The 21,836-nt window shown below is 49.1% G+C and overlaps 1 protein-coding gene across 3 annotated transcripts in view; it reads left to right on the top strand.

The window, feature by feature from the left end:
* The window catches only part of SKIC2 (SKI2 subunit of superkiller complex), a 73,593-nt gene that overhangs the window by 29,410 nt on the left and 22,347 nt on the right, over positions 1-21,836 (top strand). For all 3 annotated transcript variants that reach the window (XM_063938127.1, XM_063938125.1, XM_063938126.1), the window contains exons 13-18: positions 12,857-12,941; positions 13,022-13,128; positions 13,853-13,999; positions 15,307-15,400; positions 17,891-18,103; positions 18,257-18,367. In XM_063938127.1, the coding sequence (XP_063794197.1) occupies positions 12,857-12,941; positions 13,022-13,128; positions 13,853-13,999; positions 15,307-15,400; positions 17,891-18,103; positions 18,257-18,367 (757 nt within the window). The remainder of the gene's footprint in view (positions 1-12,856; positions 12,942-13,021; positions 13,129-13,852; positions 14,000-15,306; positions 15,401-17,890; positions 18,104-18,256; positions 18,368-21,836) is intronic.

Here is a 21,836-nt window from a genome sequence, read left to right as displayed (position 1 = left end):
TAAGTATTCTACATGTCAATTAGACAGTGTTCATAAAGAAAGAGTGCATTTAGTCAGGGTTCTCTAGTACAAGTACCCTGTGATATACATCCAGTTCTTACTGTGCAGTGTTATATCTATTGACTACATAGCTATATATAAGCTGGTCCAGTGCAGTATTGTTGTTAGTAATAACCTCTGCATTGTTTAACTGTGACTATATGTGTGTGCATTAGCTTGCTGAGTGGTTTCCATTTCGTGTCTCTCACTCAACTTGCTATCCCTATATTCTATAACCTGAGGGGGCTTGGTGCGTCAGGTTTTATAATTATATAGGATTTTCACAAGATATACCTTAATACGTATTTTTCTCTGTGATTTTAGTCACTATATCTCTCCTGTATCTCTGCTTGTGCTGACTACACTGCGCAGGGGTTTGGGTAAGAGGTATTGTGCTGATGACAATTGTACTGTGTTACCTGATACTGCAAGTTATATCATGTCTGCTTCTGAAGGTAACGGTTCTGGGGCTGAACACACTGCCGATGTTGCTGACGCCACAGATCCCTATGAGGAGAATATAGCAGCTGTGGGCTCTGGTTCTGGGGGCTCCTTGCCTCCCAGTGGGACTGTGGCAACAGGGGTACAGAATGACCCACCGTAGGCTACTTTCTCCACGCTTCTACATACGCTAGTTACTAAACTAACACCCCCTGTTGGACCTCCTATGCAGGTGCAACCGTATGTGGTCCCTGCAGCTAACCCGCCGTGGGCGGATAATTTGTCTGCTCAATTGAAGAAGTTGAACCAGTCCTTGACTACTAAAAAGTCTGACCCTCGCTCGCCTAAGACCAGGGGGTCCTCTAAGCGAGCTCTTATCTCGTCACAATCCACTGCTGTCACTGACACCTCGTCTGATGAAGATGGCGCTTACACTGACCCCACAGATTCTGACACAGATACTGCTGATGGGGAGGGTAGTTCACATGTGGATGTTCCTGATCTTTTGGATGCTATTAAGTTAATTTTACAGATTACGGATGATCCCGAGCCATCCGCCCCTCCTAAGAAACCAGATAGGTTCAAGCGTCAGAAGGTGGTTAAACAAGTTTTACCTCACTCTGACCACCTAGTGGATATACGTCAGGAACCCTGGGGATCCCGGGTAAGAAGTTTGTGCCTCAAACGAAGATGCTGGCTCGCTATCCCCTCGCGCCAGAGCTGTCTAAAAATTGGAAAACGCCTCCTCCAGTAGACTCACATGTGGCTAGGATGGTGGTTTCCTCAGCTCTACCTGTCACTACCGTCACGTCTCTAAAAGAGTGTTAGGCGTGGCAGTTCATGTCCGTGCTCTGACCGAGCAGCGGCCACGGCCGCCGCGCCTCTCGCTCTGTCTGCCCCCACACGGCGCCTAGCAACGCCGGGACGCCGTTCGCGCTATAGCCGCCGGGTCCATGGCAACGGGGACGCCACAGGCGGACCGCGTTCCCCGTTACCGTGAGAAGTACTCACACCTGTTCTCCCCTGGTCGTGCAGCAGGGCAGCTGCACGACATTCATCAATCTGGCTCTGCATTGTCATTGGAGGGTTCCCTGTTATATGCCTCCTCAGTGCCTCACACAAACGCCGGTGATAGCTTCCTGTACGCTGTTCCTGCCCAGCTGTATCCATTGTCCAGCATTCTGTTATCCGGTTGATCCTGCTCCCTGTGATCCTGAGTCTTGGTGTTCAGAAGCCGGTCCTGTGAACCTCTCCCAATCTCAACTCTAGTGCACCTGTGACCGTCTTCTCGGGATTCTTGCTCGTTGGGGTTTCTCTCCCGGTTTCGTGAGTGGTGGCTTCTGCCACGTCTTGCGGCCTAGGTCGCTTACCCCTTGTATTTATTTGTTACTGGTGTTTTTGCGGAGGTTTCCGCCCTCACTATCCTCCCCGGTACACGGCGGTGCCGTGTAGGGTGTGGACAGTGGTACCTTTGTTGTTCATTTTTCTTTGGCGGCGTGCCGCACATATATATTTAGCTTTAGGTTTCTTAGTAGCCCCTAGCTCTCGGTTGTGTTTAGTTAGAGGTCCCCTTGTTATCCTCCCGTCTCTGTTCACGCCTTGTCTCACACTAAGACCTGGGGGCATCGGAGTTGGGCAGACCTAATCCGCCCTTCAAACGCGGCTGCCGTGGGCCCAAGAAACCACAGTCTCGCAGGCGTGAACGGACCACGCGGGGGAAACAACGGAGGTAGGTTGCTAGGGGCTACCATCTCACTTAGTCATTATTTCAGCGTCACGTTCTGGTGCTTTAGACTTGCTACACCTCACCTTTGTTCTGAAGCACCAAGAACGTAACATTATCACCGGCCCAAAAAAAAAGAAAAGAAAGGGGTTAATTGTTTCTGGTTGGCCTTGAAATTCGGCCTCATGAATCCGGCGGCATTAGGACCGAATCCCAGCCAGCTTTTGGCCAATCGGATTCAGGAACTCACTCAGATGGTTCAGGATCTTACCCTTCGGGTGAGATCGCAGGAAGATCTTTTTCGAGCCTCCCCGGGTATGATTCCTGAACCAAAGATGCATCTTCCTGACCGTTTTTCGGGTAACCGAAAGGATTTTTTTAATTTTAAGGAAGCTTGTAAACTTTATTTTTGGTTAAGGCCCCGATCCTCTGGTACTGAGTCTCAACGGGTCGGGATTGTGATGTCTTTGCTTCAAGGCGACCCGCAAACCTGGGCTTTTGGGTTAAAAGCCAATGACGCAGCCTTGCTATCGGTAGATGCTTTTTTTAAGTCCTTAGGCCTTTTGTATGACGACCCTGATAGAGAAGCATCGGCTGAGAGCCACCTGCATGCACTTAAGCAAGGGAAAAATTCAGCAGAGGCATATTGTACCGAGTTTCGCCGTTGGTCGAACGACTGTGGCTGGAATGACCCGGCCCTGCGCAGTCAGTTTCGCCTCGGTTTGTCTGAAGTTATTAAAGACAGTCTCCTTCAGTACCCCGCTCCAGAGACTTTAGACAAACTCATGGAGCTTGCTATTAAAATTGATCGTCGTCTCTGGGAGCGGAGGGCTGAAAGAGGAGCTAGTTTCAGGCCTAGTCCATGTGTGTATACTTTCCCTGAGGACGAATGCAAATGGGTCTCTCCCGGCTGTCCCCAGAGGAAAGAGCCAGAAGGCTAAATTCTGGTCTCTGCTTGTATTGTGGTGGCAAGGGACATGTCGCGCGTAATTGCCCAAATAAGCAGGGAAGCGCTCTGACCAAGTGAATTGTGAGGGGGTTCACTTGGGTCTGCAATTGATCTCCTCTAATGATTCCTTATTAATTCCTGTAAAAATTTCCTTTGGTAGTCTCAGTTCGTTGGTGTCGGCCTTCGTCGACAGTGGAGCTGCGGGAAATTTTATGGATCTTGGTTGGGCTCAAGCTTTGGGCATTCCGCAGATACCCTTGGATAAACGTATCACCATGCACGGCTTGGACGGTGGTCCGCTTTCTAATGGGGTAATCACTCACCTCGCACACCTCCAGTACAACTGACAGTGGGGGCCCTGCATTCGGAGAAAATCGAGTTTTACCTTACCCATTGTCCGGCTGTCCCCGTAGTTTTGGGTCACCCCTGGCTTGCCTTTCATAATCCCACCATAGATTGGCGGTCTGGGGCGATTTCCCGATGGGTCCCTTTTGTGTTAAGGAATGTATTTCCCGTCCAGTCCGGGTTGCGGCTGTCTCCCCAGAACTTATTCCTTTGGAATATCAGGACTTTGCCGATGTTTTCTCCAAGGGTAATGCGGATATTCTGCCCCCTCATCGGTCCTATGACTGCGCCATTGACCTAGTTCCCGGTGCCTCTTTGCCTAAAGGGAGACTATATGCCCTGTCTGGCCCGGAAACAACGGCAATGGATGAGTATGTACAGGAGAGCCCGAAGAAGGGCTTTATTGGGCCCTCGAAATCTCCATTGAGTGCAGGGTTCTTTTTTGTTGAGAAAAAAGATGGGTCGCTCAGACCTTGTATTGATTATCGGGCTCTGAATAAGATTTCTGTTAAAAACACCTACCCCTTGCCGCTGATCTCGGTACTGTTTGATCAGCTCCGTACTGCCGTTATTTTTTCCAAAATCGATCTCAGAGGGGCTTACAACCTCATCCGAATAAGATCTGGGGATGAATGGAAGACGGCTTTTAGTACACAGTCAGGACATTATGAATATCTTGTAATGCCATTTGGTCTGTCTAATGCTCCTGCTGTGTTCCAGGATCTTATTAATGATGTCCTCCGCGACTTTCTTGGAAAGTTCGTAGTCGTTTATTTAGACGATATTTTGATTTATTCAGAATCCTCTGAACAACATGTTATCCATGTGCGACGGGTACTTCAGAGGTTACGGGAGAATCATCTGTACGCCAAATTGGAGAAGTGTGATTTCCACATCACGGAGGTATCCTTTTTGGGGTATATTATTTCTCCAAAGGGGTTTTATATGGAACCAAAGAAGCTCCAGGCAATCCTAAGTTGGACACAACCCACGAACTTAAAGGCAATCCGGCGATTTTTAGGTTTTGCTAATTATTATAGGCGTTTCATTCATACCTTTTCAGATTTAGTTGCTCCTTTAGTGGCGTTGACTAAGAAAGGAGCGGATCCTTCCAATTGGTCGCCTCAAGCCAAGTCTGCCTTCCTGGCCCTAAAACAGGCCTTTGTCTCAGCTCCTGTACTCAGACATCCTAACCCAGATCTTCCCTTTATTGTCGAAGTGGATGCCTCAGAGGTTGGAGTGGGAGCCGTCCTTTCTCAGGAAGACCCGGAGTCTCTGGAATTACACCCATGTGCCTTTATGTCCAGGAAATTCTCCTCCGCAGAATCCAACTATGATGTTGGTAATCGAGAATTGCTGGCAGTCAAATGGGCTTTCGAAGAGTGGAGGCATTGGCTTGAAGGAGCAAAACATACCATTACTGTGTTTACTGACCACAAGAACTTGCAGTATATTGAATTAGCAAAACGGCTAAATGCTCGGCAGGCTCGTTGGGCGCTGTTTTTTACTCGATTCAAGTTCGTCATCACCTTCAGGCCAGGTTCTAAGAATACCAAGGCCGATGCCCTGTCACGTTGTTTTCTTCCTGTTCACAATAACCACCCGGTCACAACCCCCATTGTTTCTTCGTCCGTCATCCGGGCTGGCCTCACACAGGATTTGTTCACACAGCTAGTCCAGCTTCAGCAGCTGGCTCCCAGTGTTACTCCTACTGATCGTCTCTTCGTCCCTGAGTTCCTGAGAGGCACTGTCCTAGCTGAGTTCCACCATAATTAAGTTTCTGGTCATCCGGGTGTTACTAAAACCTTGGAATTAATTTCTCGCTCGGTGTGGTGGTCTAATCTTTCCAAGGACGTAAGGGAATTTGTCCTTTCTTGTCAGGTCTATGCTCGGCACAAGATATCCCGATCGTTGCCAGTCGGGCAACTCATGCCTTTAGCCATCCCTCTCAGGCCATGGTCACACATTTCCATGGATTTCGTGGTTGACCTTCCTCTCTTCTGGATTCCGGGTCAGTAAGATGGCCCACTTCATTGCTCTTCCCCGATTACCCTCCGCTCAAGTTTTGGCAGTTTTGTTTCTCCGCCATGTCTTCAGGCTCCATGGTTTACCCATGGATATTGGTGGTCATTCCGAGTTGTTCGCTCTGTAATTTTCTTCGCATCGCAGCGATTTTCCGCTAACTGTGCATGCGCAATGTTCGCACTGCGACTGCGCCAAGTAAATTTGCTATGCAGTTAGGTATTTTACTCACGGCATTACGAGGTTTTTTCTTCGTTCTGGAGATCGGAGTGTGATTGACAGGAAGTGGGTGTTTCTGGGCGGAAACTGTCCGTTTTATGGGAGTGTGTGAAAAAACGCTACAGTTTCTGGGAAAAACACGGGAGTGGCTGGAGAAACGGAGGAGTGTCTTGGCGAACGCTGGGAGTGTTTGTGACGTCAAACCAGGAACGACAAGCACTGAACTGATCGCACTGGAAGAGTAAGTCTCGTGCTACTCAGAAACTGCACAGAGAAGTCTTTTCGCAATATTGCGAATCTTTCGGTCGCAATTTTGATAAGCTAAGATTCACTCCCAGTAGGCGGCGGCTTAGCGTGTGCAATGCTGCTAAAAGCAGCTTGCGAGCGAACAACTCGGAATGAGGGCCATTGTCTCTGACCGGGGACCACAATTCATTGCCCGTTTCTGGAAACATTTTTGTGCCTCATTAAATATGAAACTCTCTTTAACATCTGGATACCATCCACAGTCTAACGGACAAACTGAACGTGTTAATCAGTCATTAAAACAGTATTTACGGCTGTATTCGGCCAAACTTCAGAATGATTGGTTTGAATTTCTTCCTTTGGCCGAGTTTGCCTATAATAACTCTTGCCATTCTTCCACCAAGGAGTCTCCATTCTTTTCGGTCCTAGGCTTTCATCCTAGAGCCAATTCCTTTTATCCTCATTTTCCAGGCTCTTCGTTGACCTTAACTTCCCGCCTCAGAATGATTTGGAAAAAGGTGCACCTTGCCCTGAAGAAGGCTGCCTTCCGAGAGAATTTTTTTTCGGACAGGTTCCGACGCCCGTGCACTTTTAAGGTGGGAGATAAGGTGTGGTTGTCAACCCGTAACATCAAGCTCCGACAACCCTCGGCTAGATTGGGACCCAAATTTATTGGACCGTTTCTTATTGTCAAGAAAGTCAATCCAGTGGCTTTTCGGTTGCGGTTGCCTAAATCACTTAAAGTTGGCAACACTTTCCACTGCTCTCTTTTGAAGAAATATATTGTTTCCAGGAAGTTCCCCCGGAAGATTTCCCAGGGTAGACTTCCGGTGGATGTTCAGGGTCAACAAGAGTTCCTGGTGGAGAAGGTTTTAGATTCTAAGCTTTCTCGTGGCCGGCTTTATTTTTTGGTCCACTGGAAAGGCTATGGCCCTGAGGAAAGGTCTTGGGTGCTGGATAAGGATTTACATGCTCCTAAACTTAAGATATTCCTTCAGGAGTTTCCTCAGAAACCCGGCTCTAGAGGTTCTTTAACCCCTCCTCAAGGGGAGGGTACTGTTAGGCGTGGCGGTTCGTGTCCGTGCTCTGACCGAGCAGCGGTCACGGCCGCCGCGCCTCTCGCTCTGTCTGCCTCCACACGGCGCCTAGCAACGCCGGGACACCATGCGCGCTATAGCCGCCGGGTCCCTGGCAACGCTAGGACGCCGTGCGCCCAGAGCCGCCGGGTCCATGGCAACGGGGATGCCACAGGCCACTTTAGCCTTCTGTGTCGAAGGCTAAAGGTACTTCCTTTCGCCCCTTTCGTCCTTCAGGTAAAGCAAAAGGTCAGGCTTACAACAAGCAGGCCCGTACTTCCAAACCTGGTAAGCCGAAGACCAAAAGAGCCTGGGCTGCCCGTCAGCCAGATTCCAAGACCGATCAGCCTGCCGCATGACGGGGCGGGCCTCCCCCTGGGGGATCCCAGGCTGGGGGGCCGGCTTCTAGGGTCAGTGATCGCAAATACGCGCTATGGCGCGTATTTTACCCAGAAACGGCCGCCCGGGGCTCACATTTAGAAGATGAGCGGGTCCCACAGGACGCGCTCATCTGGATGTGTTTGAATCGAGCCAGCCAGTCAACAGAACGCAGGGGGTGACTGGCTGTTTCCTTAACCAATCACCTCTTGCAGTCTCCAGCCAATCACATCCTACAGTGCCTCCACGCTGACCCGGGCCCTGCCGCCAGCACATGAATCTGTGTGGCAGCGCTGACAGACTGGCCCCGCTCAACCGACTCCGCCTCCTCCCCGCTGCACGCTCCGCCGCCAGCACCAAGCGACCAGCCACGCTTACCAGGCACCTCCTCTGCGACGGTGAGTAGCGCTCCGTATCTGCCTCCCTCCTCCTCAGCGGCATGTGTGCCCGGGCTGCAGTAGGCTGCGTGTGGACTTTGGTGAATGGTCGTGCTGAAGGTTTCGGGGGGGGGGGGGGGGGGGGGGTCGGCGGGTCGGCCCGGAGGTCATAAGTGGTTACTGCAATGTGCCTCAGTGCTGTACCTGGTGTAGTGTGCCTCAGTGCTGTACCTGGTGCAGTGTGCCTCAGTGCTGTACCTGGTGCAGTGTGCCTCAGTGCTGTACCTGGTGTAGTGTGCCTCAGTGCTGTACCTGGTGCAGTGTGCCTCAGTGCTCTACCTGGTGCAATGTGTGTAACGTGCTCTACCGGGTGCATTGTGTATAATGTGCTCTACCTTGCGCATTGTGTGTAACGTGCTCTACCTGGCGCATTGTGTATAATAACGTGCTCTGCCTGGCGAAATGTGTTTAAAGTGCTCTACCTTTAGCAAAGTGTATAACTTGCTGTACCTGGAGCAAAGTGTATAACGCGCTGTACCTGGAGCAAAGTGCTTTCGTGCTGTACCTGGAGCAAAGTGTTTAACGTGCTCTATCTGACGTAATATGTATAACGTGCTCTATCTGGCGCAGTGTGTATAGGAGGTTCTACCTGGCGCAGTGTGCATAGGAGGTTCTACCTGGTGCAGTGTGTATAAGCGGCCCTACTGTGTGGTGTAATGTGAATTGGCACTATTGTGTGGTCACGCCCCTTCCCCATGAAGCCACGCCCCTCAAATTTTGCGGCGCGCATTTCCTATACTTTACAGTCTGGGAGGTGGAGCAACAATTCACTTTCTGCCTAAGGGCACCAAAATGTCTAGTTATACCTCTGGTGCAGGGTGTCCTGCATGCTACACAGCCCCGCAGCATTGTCATCCCATCCCCCCCACCTTGCAACACTTTTGTAGTGTCCAAACAAGATTAAGATTAATAAGAACCTTCATTCCGATGGGACCCTAGAAAAAGATCAGTAGGACCCCAATTTTTAAAAGTGAGGGGTTCCTGGGACCCACTTTTTTTTTGGCTACGCACGATCACTGTAGGGTATACCCAGGAATGGTTGAAGACCACTTCAGATGTCTGGGTACGGGAAGTCGTCACTCGAGGTTACGCCCTAGCCTTCAAAAACCGACCCCCTCATCGATTTTGCCAGACAGACGTCCCGTTGGACCAGACAAAGGCAAACACTCTACATTCGGTGGTACAGACCCTCCTGGATACAGGAGACGTAGTAAAGGTGCCTCTTGCTCAGAGGGGCCGGGAGTACTATTATCCGCTGTTTCTGGTCCCAAAACCGAATGGGTCCTCCCGGCCCATTCTCAACCTCAAGGCATTGAACAGGTTTGTGAAAGTTTCCAAGTTTCCAAGTTCCGTATGGAAACCCTTCGCCTTGGAACCTGGGGACTACATGGCCTTGGAACCTGGGGACTACATGGTCTCCCTGGACATACATAATGCTTACCTGCATATTCCTATAGCAGTGTCACATCAGCAATACCTGAGGTTTGCGATTGGCAACCTCCATTACCAGTTTCGGGCGTTTCCTTTTGGTTTAACTACGGCTCCGCGAGTCTTCACCAAAGTCATGGCGGTGATGACGGTGGTACTCCGCCGTCAAGGGGTCAGGATACTGCCGTATCTGGGCGACTTGTTAATCCTGGTAAATTCCCCAGAACTTCTCCTACGTCATCTGGATATGACTGTCCGGTTTCTACAAGCCCACGGGTTGCTCATCAACTGGAAGAAATCCTCCCTGGTCCTTGCTCAGAGCATCGTGCACCTGGGAGCGCTATTGGACACTCACAACCAGCGGTTGTTCTTGTCTCAGGAGAAAGTCCTGAAGCTTCAGGACAGGATTAGTTGCTTCCTTTCTCGTCCGCAAGTGTCAATACATTCGGCGATGCAGGTGCTGGGCCTCATGGTGTCAGCATTCGACATGGTGGAGTATGCTCAATTCCATTCTCGCCACCTCCAGAGGCTGATTCTAGCCAAGTGGGATGGCCTGCCTCACCGGATCAGGCCTCACATGATCTCATTGACTCCGGAGGTCCGTCTGTCGCTGCACTGGTGGCTCCAGGACCAACAATTGTGACGGGGCCGTCCCTTCTGGATATCCGACTGGGTCCTGTTGACGACCGATGCCAGTCTAAGAGGTTGGGGCGCGGTGCTGGAGCAACACTCCCTTCAGGGTCGGTGGACCAAGGAGGAATCTCTCCTCTCGATCAACATTCTAGAATTGCGGGCGGTCTTCAATGCGTTGAACCTGGCCCAGCATTTAATTCAGAACCGTCCTGTTCAAGTACAGTCGGACAACGCCACCACAGTGGCTTACATAAATCATCATGGCGGCACTCAAAGCCGTTTGGCAATGAAGGAAGTCTCACGGATTCTACATTGGGCGGAACGCCATCTATCGGCCATATCGGCAATATTCATTCCGGGAGTCCTGAATTGGGAAGCAGACTTTCTCAGTCGTCAGGACGTACACGCCGGAGAGTGGGGCCTCCATCCAGAAGTGTTTCAACTCCTAGTGGAAAAGTGGGGCCTTCCAGACGTAGATCTGATGGCGTCTCGACACAATCACAAGGTTCCGGTCTTCGGAGCAAGGACAAGGGATCCTCAAGCAGCATTCATGGATGCGCTGGCGGCACTGGTTCTCAGACCTGCAGGGCCTATCGTCAGAGCGTCCAATTCTACTTCCACAACGCCCAGACCTCCTCGTTCAGGGCCCCTGTGTCTACCAGGACCTAGCCCGGCTGTCTTTGACGGCGTGGCTCTTGAAGCTTCCGTCTTAAGGGCTAAAGGGTTTTCTGAGGCGGTCATTCAAACTATGTTGCGGGCCTGGAAACCGGCTTCTGCTCGGATTTACTATAGGGTCTGGCATTCTTACTTTGTTTGGTGCGCATCTAACCATTATGACGCTTCCAAGTTTAGTATAGCCAAGCTGTTGGCCTTTCTTCAGCAGGGCCTGGACTTAGGCCTGCATCTGGCCTCCCTCAAGGTTCAAATATCTGCCTTGTCGGTGTGGTTTCAGAGAAGATTGCGACCTTACCTGATGTGCATACCTTTACTCAGGGCGTGTTGCGTATCCAACCTCCCTATGTCCCGCCTGTGGCTCCTTGGGACTTGTCGGTGGTTTTGGAGGCGTTACAAGAGTCTCCGTTTGAACCTCTAGGTTCAGCTGATCTTATGTGGCTTTGCCTTATGGTGGTGTTTCTGCTGGCTATTGCTTCAGCTACAAGAGTGTCGGATTTGGGTGCCTTGTCTTGTAGTTCCCTATATCTGATATTTCACCGTGACCGGGCGGTTCTTAGGACTCGTCCCAGATATTTACCTAAGGTGGTTTCTTCGTTCCACCTTAACCAGGAGATTGTGGCTCCAGCACTTGTTTCTCCTGATCTGTCTCCCAAAGAGCGGTCTTTGGATGTGGTACGGGCTCTCCGTATCTATGTGAAGAGAACTGCTTCTATTAGGAAATCTGATTCTCTCTTATGCTGTTTGGATTTCACAAACGGGGCTGGCCTGCTCACAAGCAAACTTTGGCCAGATGGATTAGAATGGTGATTGCACATGCTTTTATGTGAGGGCTGGTCTGTCAGCTCCTGCTCACATTACGGCCCATTCTACTCGGTCTGTTGGACCTTCTTGGGCGGCCCGCCGTGGTGCGACCCTTGAACAATTGTGCAAGGCGGCTACGTGGTCCTCTGTGAACACGTTCATAAGGTTCTATGCCTTCGATACTGCCGCTTCCCAGGATACTTCCTTTGGACGCCGGGTTCTTGTGCCCACTACAGTGCGTCCCCTTCCATAAGGAACTGCTTTAGGACATCCCCTATGTCTTTCCTTGTGGAGCCCAGTGTATCCCGCAGCAGAAAACGAGTTTTATGGTAAGAACTTACCTTTGTTAAAACTCTTTCTGCGAGGTACACTGGGCTCCACAAGGCGCCCACCCTGACGCACTTAGCTTCTTTGGGTTGGTATGGCATTAGCCGCTAACACTTCTCCTGTCGTGAGAGTGTGGTGTATGTGGCTACTAACCGTTGTCGTCTCTTTTCCTGCTACTGCATTGGGCTGGTTAACTAAAAAACTGAGCTCCTGTGCAGGGAGGCGGGGTTATAGAGGAGGCGGCGCTATGCATTCTGGGAACAGTCAAAGCTTTTGAGCCTGTTGGTGCCTTGGATCAAGATCCTACTCTACACCCCTATGTCTTTCCTTGTGGAGCCCAGTGTACCTCGCAGAAAGAGTTTTAACAAAGGTAAGTTCTTACCATAAATCTCGTTTTCTGCGTATGCACCGCAATGCGCACGCGCGACGTACGGGTGCAAAGTTCTTTGTGGTTTTGCACAGGTTCTAGCGAAGCATTCAGTCGCACGGCACAACGCAGGATGATTGACGTGAAGTGGGCGTTTCTGGGTGGTAACAGACCGTTTTCAGGGAGTGCTTAGAAAAACGCAGGCGTGAGAGGAAAAACGCAGGCGTGGCTGGGCGAACGCTGGGCGGGTGTTTGACGTCAAAAGACGTCCCTCCAACGTTAGAATCAACGCACACGAAGAGTAAGTCCAGGGCTGGTCTTGTTTTGCACAAAATGTGTTTGCAGGCGCTCTGCTGCACAGGCGTTTGCACTTCTGCTAAGCGAAAATACACTCCCCGGTGGGCGGCGACAATGCGTTTGCACGGCTGCTAAAAACTGCTAGCGAGCGATCAACTCGGAATAACCCCAACTGTACAGTTTTCATTATCAAAGACACCAACCCGAGTCCTAAATGTTGGTAACCTGCAGATGCCGCGAGATACAAACGTTCCGTCTTTCGTTTAGAATTGCGCTGTGTTTGCCTTTTGTAAATGATCAGTCCTTGTCTCCGGTTCATTCTCTTCCCAAAAACCTTTCACTCTCTTGCGTTAATGTTAGAATGAATCTTATGTTCCAAACACTGGTCTTGGCTTTTGAACGTCATACTGTCTTCTCCTTGGCCAAATCACCCATTACACTTTCTCCACCCAGGTCCATGTTGTATAACGGTTCTGATGTAATTCGAGACCTGGAATGGGTGATCTTTGATGAGGTTCATTATATTAACGATGTGGAGGTAAGTGTCTCTGCTTGTACATCTTATCATTTACGTACCCCTCACGACCCTGTTAATGCCACTTATGACTTCACCCACAGCGTGGCGTTGTATGGGAGGAGGTTCTTATAATGCTACCAGACCACGTGAACATCATTCTACTGAGCGCCACAGTTCCCAACACCGTGGAGTTCGCAGACTGGATCGGGTGAGCTTTGGCGCAGATATATTTGTAGATCAGGGGCATTCAACATGCAGCTTTCCAGCTGCGGTGGAACTACACACCTCAGCATGCCCTGCCACAATTTTACTAATAGGACATGCTAGTGTCAGAGTATGCTGGGATGTGTAGTTCCACAGCAGCTGGTGGGACGCATGTTGAATGCCCCTGTAGTAGATGGTCGTGTCATTTATAGTAATATTCCTACGTCATAGTAGTTCTGCCATTACAGGACTTTTTCATGTAACAATAAAATATATTGTTTTAATACTGATTTGTGTGCAGTTTTCACTTAAATGCTTAACCGGCTCCTGTGCAATACTACAAAACGGAAGCACCTCCGGGCTGTATAAACACGGGCATTAAGAAAAGAGTGACAGTTGTAACACCTATTATAGTGCATCTTGACAGTATAGGGAAGCAAAGGCAACTGCTCCAAATACAACCACGGGCAGTACCTAGTAACAGACACTGCAGCATCATTACATCGATTATTATATTGACCCCACAAAACCCCCCCGGTATTTATTACAAGCGGTATTAATGGCCACTCTAGGAGCATGCAGCTCCTCTCTCTGCTTTATACACTGAGAAGCAGAGAGACAGACTGTAACGAGAGGAGATACAGAGTTACTAACAGGCTGGGGGCTCCTCGCTTCATCACAACACTCTTCTTCAGTTGATGTCTCATTGTGTGATACATTCCATGCAGGAGAATTAAGAAGAGGAAACTGTACGTGATCAGCACCATGAGGAGGCCGGTCCCATTGGAGCATTTCCTGTACACGGGCAACAGTCAGAAAACGCAGAATCAGTTTTTCCTGCTGCAAGATGCATCTGGAGCTTTCCAGACAAAAGGGTGAGATTGCTAATTCACAGACTCTAGGTAGCTGCTGGTAATTAATGCGGTAATGCAGAGTGACCTGCACAGGTAGGTCTTCCAACCTCCGTGGTGGCAACGCGTGGGCCCAGTTGACATTTCTGTGGTTACATTGAGAAACAGTAGCTCCTTCCGCAGGCCATCTCTCTAGCTAAACTGATTTACCGTAATATCTTAAGGGAGGTAACCATTTTCATGTCCATACCTGTACCCAGGCTTCACTGCCGGGTTTAGCACTAAGGCAAGGATCCCCCACCTAGATGACTTTCCTGTTTCTGGTAGTACTCTTTAGGACCATGTTTTGAAGGTTACAGGAGTGTGACTATTTTGTGTACTGTGATGGCTCCTTTCCCAGAGTCCTCTGTGATACAGGAGTGTGACTATTCTCTTACATACTGTGATGGCTCCTTTCCCAGAGTCCTCTGTGATACAGGAGTGCGACTATTATCTTACATACTGTGATGGCTCCTTTCCCAGAGTCCTCTGTGATACAGGAGTGTGACTATTCTCTTACATACTGTGATGGCTCCTTTCCCAGAGTCCTCTGTGATACAGGAGTGCGACTATTACCTTGCATACTATGATGGCTCATTTCCCAGAGTCCCTATATGATACAGGAGTGTGACTATTCTCTTACATACTGCTGATGGTCCCTTTCCCAGAGTCCTGTGTGATACAGGATTGTGACTATTCTCTTACATACTGTGATGGTCCCTTTCCCAGAGTCCTTTGCAGTACAGGAGTGTGACTGTTATGTACTGTGATGGTCCCTTTCCTAGAGTCCTTTGCAGTACAGGAGTGTGACTGTTATGTACTGTGATGGTCCCTTTCCCAGAGTCCTTTGCAGTACAGGAGTGTGACTGTTATGTACTGTGATGGTCCCTTTCCCAGAGTCCTCTGCTACACCCTTTTCAGTGTCATTTTATCTCTGAGAATGCTGTCCATCCGCTAGTAACTTGTGCCATCACTCGGTCATTGGGTGCTTTGTCCTCATGCCTTAGTGGTGTCTCTGGATCCTAGTAGATTGGTACATATAGATGATGGGTCTCTTGTAATACAAGCCAGATAAATTAAATGTTGAAGCTACGGCACCTACGTGCTCCTATTATGTAGTAATATTTACTGGTGGTGTTATTGTGGATCTTGCAGACTTATTCCCATGATGACAGAAGTTTTTCTAATATGAGTGTGGTTCTTATAGATCGCAACAGAGTAATGAGGTTTTCTTAAGGTGTGTATTCATGTTATCAGTACTACTCATACCTGTACCTTGTTTATACCCTCAGATACTATGCTGCAGTTGAAGCAAAGAAGGAGCGATCATCTAAGTACTCACAAACATTTGGGGCAAAACACCCTCATGGAGGCGGAGCCGGGCATGTGAGTGACAGCTGAGGCGTGTGCGGGATTATTGAGCAGGGTGGCACAGCTACCGGAGCACACAGTGAGATGAGTCAGCTGGATAACCCAGAACCATATCCGGATGATAGATTGACAGTGTATTGGTCGACACCATATGCTTGACATGTATTAGGTTGACAGATACAAAAGGTCGACAGGTACAAATTGTTGACATAAATGTTTGCACAGTGGCTTCATTTACTATCCATGTGGACATCTACTGGGAAAAGTAACATGTGGTGAGTGGAACGAGCCACCTGGCCAGAAGCATGGCGAGCGCGTGAGGGTACATTTGTGTACTGATGGTGGTCACATAACAGGAAATATACAAGATTTGGCTAAAAAGAAAAATGTGTCGACTATTTGACACTGTCAACTTAACCACTGTTGACCTTTCGACTGTCGACCTTTTGTACAGGTTGAGTTAATGCATGTTGACCCTTTGGTGTCGACCTAATGACTGTCGACCATAGCACAGAATGGGATGACTGATCCGGGTCACACGGATAATCTATATCAGAGCCCATACGTGATCCGGGTCACACAGATAATCTATATCCGAGCCCAGACGTGGTACGGGTCACACAGATAATCTATATCAGAGCCCAGAAGTGATCCGGGTCACACAGATAATCTATATCAGACCCCAGAAGTGATCCGGGTCACACAGATGATCTATATCCGAGCCCAGAAGTGATCCGGGTCACACGGATAATCTATATCCGAGCCCAGAAGTGATCCGGGTCACACAGATAATCTATATCCGAGCCCAGAAGTGATCCAGGTCACACGGATAATCTATATCAGAGCCCAGACGTGGTACGGGTCACACAGATAATCTATATCGGAGCCCAGAAGTGATCCGGGTCACACAGATAATCTATATCAGAGCCCAGAAGTGATCCGGGTCACACAGATAATCTATATCAGACCCCAGAAGTGATCCGGGTCACACAGATAATCTATATCCGAGCCCAGAAGTGATCCGGGTCACACGGATAATCTATATCCGAGCCCAGAAGTGATCCAGGTCACACGGATAATCTATATCAGACCCCAGAAGTGATCCGGGTCACACAGATAATCTATATCAGACCCCAGAAGTGATCCGGGTCACACAGATAATCTATATCAGACCCCAGAAGTGATCCGGGTCACACGATGATCTATATCCGAGCCCAGAAGTGATCCAGGTCACACGGATAATCTATATCAGAGCCCAGACGTGGTACGGGTCACACAGATAATCTATATCAGACCCCAGAAGTGATACGGGTCACACAGATAATCTATATCAGACCCCAGAAGTGATCTGGGTCACACAGATAATCTATATCCGAGCCCAGAAGTGATCCGGGTCACACGGATAATCTATATCCGAGCCCAGAAGTGATCCAGGTCACACGGATAATCTATATCAGAGCCCAGACGTGGTACGGGTCACACAGATAATCTATATCAGAGCCCAGACGTGGTACGGGTCACACAGATAATTTATATCAGAGCCCAGAAGTGATCCGGGTCACACAGATAATCTATATCAGACCCCAGAAGTGATCCGGGTCACACAGATAATCTATATCAGACCCCAGACGTGGTACGGGTCACACAGATAATCTATATCAGAGCCCAGAAGTGATCCGGGTAACGCAGATAATCTATATCAGAGCCCAGAAGTGATCCGGGTCACACGGATAATCTATATCAGAGCCCAGAAGTGATCCGGGTCACACGGATAATCTATATCCGAGCCCAGAAGTGATCCGAGTCACACGGATAATCTATATCCGAGCACAGAAGTGATCCGGGTCACACAGATTATCGATATCAGAGCCCAGAAGTGATACGGGTCACACGGATAATCTATATCAGATCCCAGAAGTGATCCGAGTCACACGGATAATCTATATCAGATCCCAGAAGTGATCCGAGTCACACGGATAATCTATATCAGAGCCCAGAAGTGATCCGGGTCACACAGATAATCTATATCAGAGCCCAGAAGTGATCCGGGTCACACGGATAATCTATATCAGAGCCCAGAAGTGATCCGAGTCACACGGATAATCTATATCAGAGCCCAGAAGTGATCCGGGTCACACGGATAATTTGTATCAGAGCCCAGAATGAGATGAGTGACCTATGGGTCACACAGAGCACAGACTCTGGGTTAGATGTATTAAGCCTGGAGAAGGGATAAGGAAGTGATAAGCACAAGGTGATAACGCACCAGCCAGTCAGCTTCTAACGGTCATTTTTCAAATCCGTAATGATTGGCTGGTGCGTTTATCACCTTGCACTTATTCCTGGTTTATCACTTCCTTATGCCTTGTCCAGGTTGATGCATCTTCCCCAGAATAAGAGGAGTGATCCGGGTCACACAGATATCCTGTATCAGAGTATAGCATTAGATGATCTCAGAAGCCAGTGACAAATGATACAGACCTAATCTCCTCTCTGCCTCCACAGGACAAGGGCACATGGCTCTCTCTGATTCACTCTCTCCGGCAGCGGGACGCCCTCCCTGTAGTGGTTTTCACTTTCTCCCGTTCCCGGTGTGAGCAGAACGCATCCGCTCTGACCACCGTAGACTTGTGCACAGCAGCAGAACGGAGTGAAGTCCAGACTTACTACACCAAGTGCCTGAGCCGCCTGCGCGGGGGCGATCGGCAGCTTCCACAGGTCTGTGTTATTGTATCTACGATGTATGGGCATTCCATGGAGTTTATTTCTCTTCCATCCTGTCCGGGGGACACTGCTGAGTTTGGGCGAGGGAGGGACACAGGGAGCTAAATCTGCTGTGGGGCAATAAATGTGTGTCTGCTGCTCCTGCAGGTGTTACACATGCTGGACCTGCTGAAGAGAGGGATTGGGATTCATCACAGCGGCATCCTGCCTATCTTGAAGGAAGTGGTGGAGATGTTATTCAGCCGTGGCTTAGTCAAGGTCAGTGTGTAAGACGCGTAATGCCGCCACCTACTGGACACTCATTCCAAGATGGTTATTGTTGGACATTGGGTTTGTTTTCTCACCTCATTTCTGGGCCTGATTCGTGTTTGTAAGTAAAGCAAAAAAGCATGCAACTGGGCAAAACCATGTTGCGCTGCAGGTGGGGCAGATGTAACATGTGCAGAGAGATTTTGATTTGGGTTGGGTGTGTCCAAATTGAAATCTAAATTGCAGTGTAAGAATAAACCTCTACCATGTGTGGGCTACATGCAAAAGCAGCCAGTATTTACCCTGCACAGAAACAATATAAATGTATTTGCTGTACTTGCACCCACATGGTTTGTTCCAGGCACAATGGGGGTAATTCAGAGTTGATCGCAGCAGCAAATTTGTTAGCAGTTGGGCAAAACCATGGCCCTCATTCCGAGTTGATTGCTCGGTAGCTACTTTTAGCAGCCGCGCAAACTCATAGTCGCCGCCCACGGGGAAGTGTATTTTCGCTTTGCAGGAGTGTGAACGCCTGTGCAGCAGAGCGGCGGCAAAAACATTTTGTGCAGAACAATACCAGCCCTGTAGTTACTTATTCTGTCCGATGATTGCTGCGACGAATGACACGGTAATGGCGTCAGATACCCGCCCAACAAACGCCCGGCCACGACAAACACTCCCAGAAAACGGTCAATTGACACCCAGAAACTCCCACTTTCTTTCAATCTCCTTGCGACCAGCTGTGCGACTGAAAGCGTTGCTAGAACCTGTGCAAAACCACGATGCTCTTTGTACCCGTACGCCGTGCGTGCGCATTGCGGTGCATGCGCAGTTTTGCCGTTTTTTTAACTGATCATTACGCAGCGAACAACGGCAGCTAGTGAACAACTCGGAATGAGGGCCCATGTGCACTGCAGGGAGGGGACGGACGGACAGATATAACATGTGCAGAGAGAGTTAGATTTGGGTGGGGTGTGTTCAATCTGAAATCTAAATTGCAGTGCATAAATAAAGCAGCCAGTATTTACCCTGCACAGAAACAATATAACCCACCCAAATCTAACTCTCTCTACAAATGTTATATCTGCCCCACCTGCAGTGCGCATGGTTTTGCCCAACTACTAACAAATTTGCTGATGCGGTCAACGTTGAATTACCCCCAATGTTCCATGCTTCTTTTGCAAACATGAAACAGGCCCTCTCTGCGGTATTGGGCCAATTGGAAGATATTATTGGTGATACTGCAGCATTTGGTCAGCTTAATAGATGTCCTTTAGAGAAGAAGCACAAGGTCTGCCATGATGCTGTTTCCCCTAAATGTAAAAATTACTTTGGTGAAAAGATACAGAATAGTCATGGTCAGGAGGATTTATTATGGAATTAAACCTTGTAATACTCATAGTAAAGCTTATTTCTTTTTCATACACTAGGGGTCACTGGAGTACTCTTGGGATATGGACGGCTTCCGTAGGAAACAGGGCACTGAATATTTAAATTTAGAACACTCCACCCCTCCATATCCCCGAGTACCTCAGTGTTTTTTCTGTGCTCGAAGTAGCAACAGGTCAATGTGGCTGGGTCCACGATTTTTTTTTAATATTTTTTGTTTTAAGTGACTTTTTCTTTTTTCATACACATCCCTTTCCCCCTTCCAAAAGGCAGGGTCAGGGATAGTGCAAGCTGCTAATAGCAGCTGTGGCGTGTCGGTCCTCACTGAATGAGCACCCTCACAGCCAAACAGATCCTCCTGCACAGGCTGGCCGGCGCTTGCAGCGAAGCCCCATCGGAGCCTCACCACAAGCAGCAGGAGTCAAGGTATGTTGAACGGGGCGGTCAGCTTCCGCTGCCGCCCCGCTGTGTGGGGACATTGTTTGACTGACGCCGGGATCCCTCTGCAGACGCCGCCGCTGCTCCGGCCCCCACCGATGCACGGCCGCTGTTCACAGCGCTTCAAGACGCGCTCCCCGCTCTCAGTTCCTGCGCGTCCCGCTACCCGGCTACCGCTGGCGGCCCCACACGCTGCGCTGCCCGCCCGCACTGTATCCGCAACGGAGCATGCAGGGGGGAGGGGGGAATTATACTGTGATTATGTAACAGAATCAGCGGCATGAGAGGGAAAACCTGCAGCAACAGCAGTATGCTAGGCTGCAGGGTTAATTACACAGGATTTCATATAAATGTCACTTTAACCTGCACTGTGATTATATGGGTAAGCATGGCAGCCATTTCTAACCATGCTTCCTGTGTCTTCCTGTTGTGATTCCAGAACGTTCCAGTACTACATCTCTACTCCACCGGAGGCGCAGGGGTGTTAGTGGGAATTTGGGATCACATTTTATAGTACTGGCCACGTGTACTGCACTTGGCCAGATATATATATATAGAGACACCTTGGTACTATTTTACTGAGTCATGCAAGTGTCTGTTTTTTGTGTTTTGTATTGTCTGTCGCCATAATGAGTAAGGCACCAGCAAAAACTAAAAAGCATAATTGCAAAGTCTGTAGCAGTGTGTTACCGGATGGATCTACCACATGTACAGTATGTTTTGTGGATTCGGTTCCGAATAAACATTCTGCTCCGGTTTTAAAGACAATTTCCTCCGCGGACCCTCCATGGGAAATGCTAGCCAATGTACTGGCTGGGTTGCAATCAGAATTGACCGCCGCTCGACAGGAGCGGGAAACGGCAAGATCTGAGTCTAGAGTGAGACCGCCAGAACTACCAGAGGGGTCTCAGCCTTGCGAAAGGTCCAAATCCATTTTGGGTAGACGGGATAAATTTCATATGTCTTATGATTTACCAGTTTCTGCTATGTTGCATTCTGACGATTCCATGCCAGACCTCACGGCACAAGATGAGGGTGAGGAGGGCAAAGTGGAGTCATATAGTGATGATTTTAACAGCTCAGGAATTGATAATCTCATCAGAGCGGTGCGTCAGTCTCTGAAATTTACAGAAACTGAGGAGCCTCTCACAAATGATCAGGTCGTATTTACTAAACGACAGAGAACTCCAATAAGTTTTCCTGTGTCGGAGTCTCTTAATAAGATGTTAGTAGAAACTCGACAGATTCCAGATAAACGGTTTTCTATACCTCGCAGATTTAAGTCTAGTTACCTGTTTCCAGACTCGGTGACATGTACATGGGAGAATCCACCTATAGTTGATTCGTCAGTGTCGAAGCTTACGAAGAAATTAACCATACCAGTGCCAGCGGCTACTACGCTTAAAGACCCTTCAGATCGCAAAATAGAAACTATGCTAAAGTCCATGTATATAGCAGCAGGAGAGCTGCTGAGACCTGGCTTGGTTGGTATCTGGGTCTCTAAGGCGCTCATAGTATGGATAACAGAACTTAAGTCTGCCCTCCATGACGAACACCTTATACTTCTTGCTGATCAAATGTGTGAGGCTGCGGAGTATCTCTGTACAGCTTCTACTGACGTCTGTCAGCTCACTTCTCGTATTTCATCATC

Source organism: Pseudophryne corroboree, chromosome 8, assembly GCF_028390025.1.
Source record: "Pseudophryne corroboree isolate aPseCor3 chromosome 8, aPseCor3.hap2, whole genome shotgun sequence".
Lineage (NCBI taxonomy): Eukaryota > Metazoa > Chordata > Amphibia > Anura > Myobatrachidae > Pseudophryne > Pseudophryne corroboree.
Note: the sequence above shows the minus strand (reverse complement) of the source record. Positions and strands in the feature narration are given on the sequence as shown.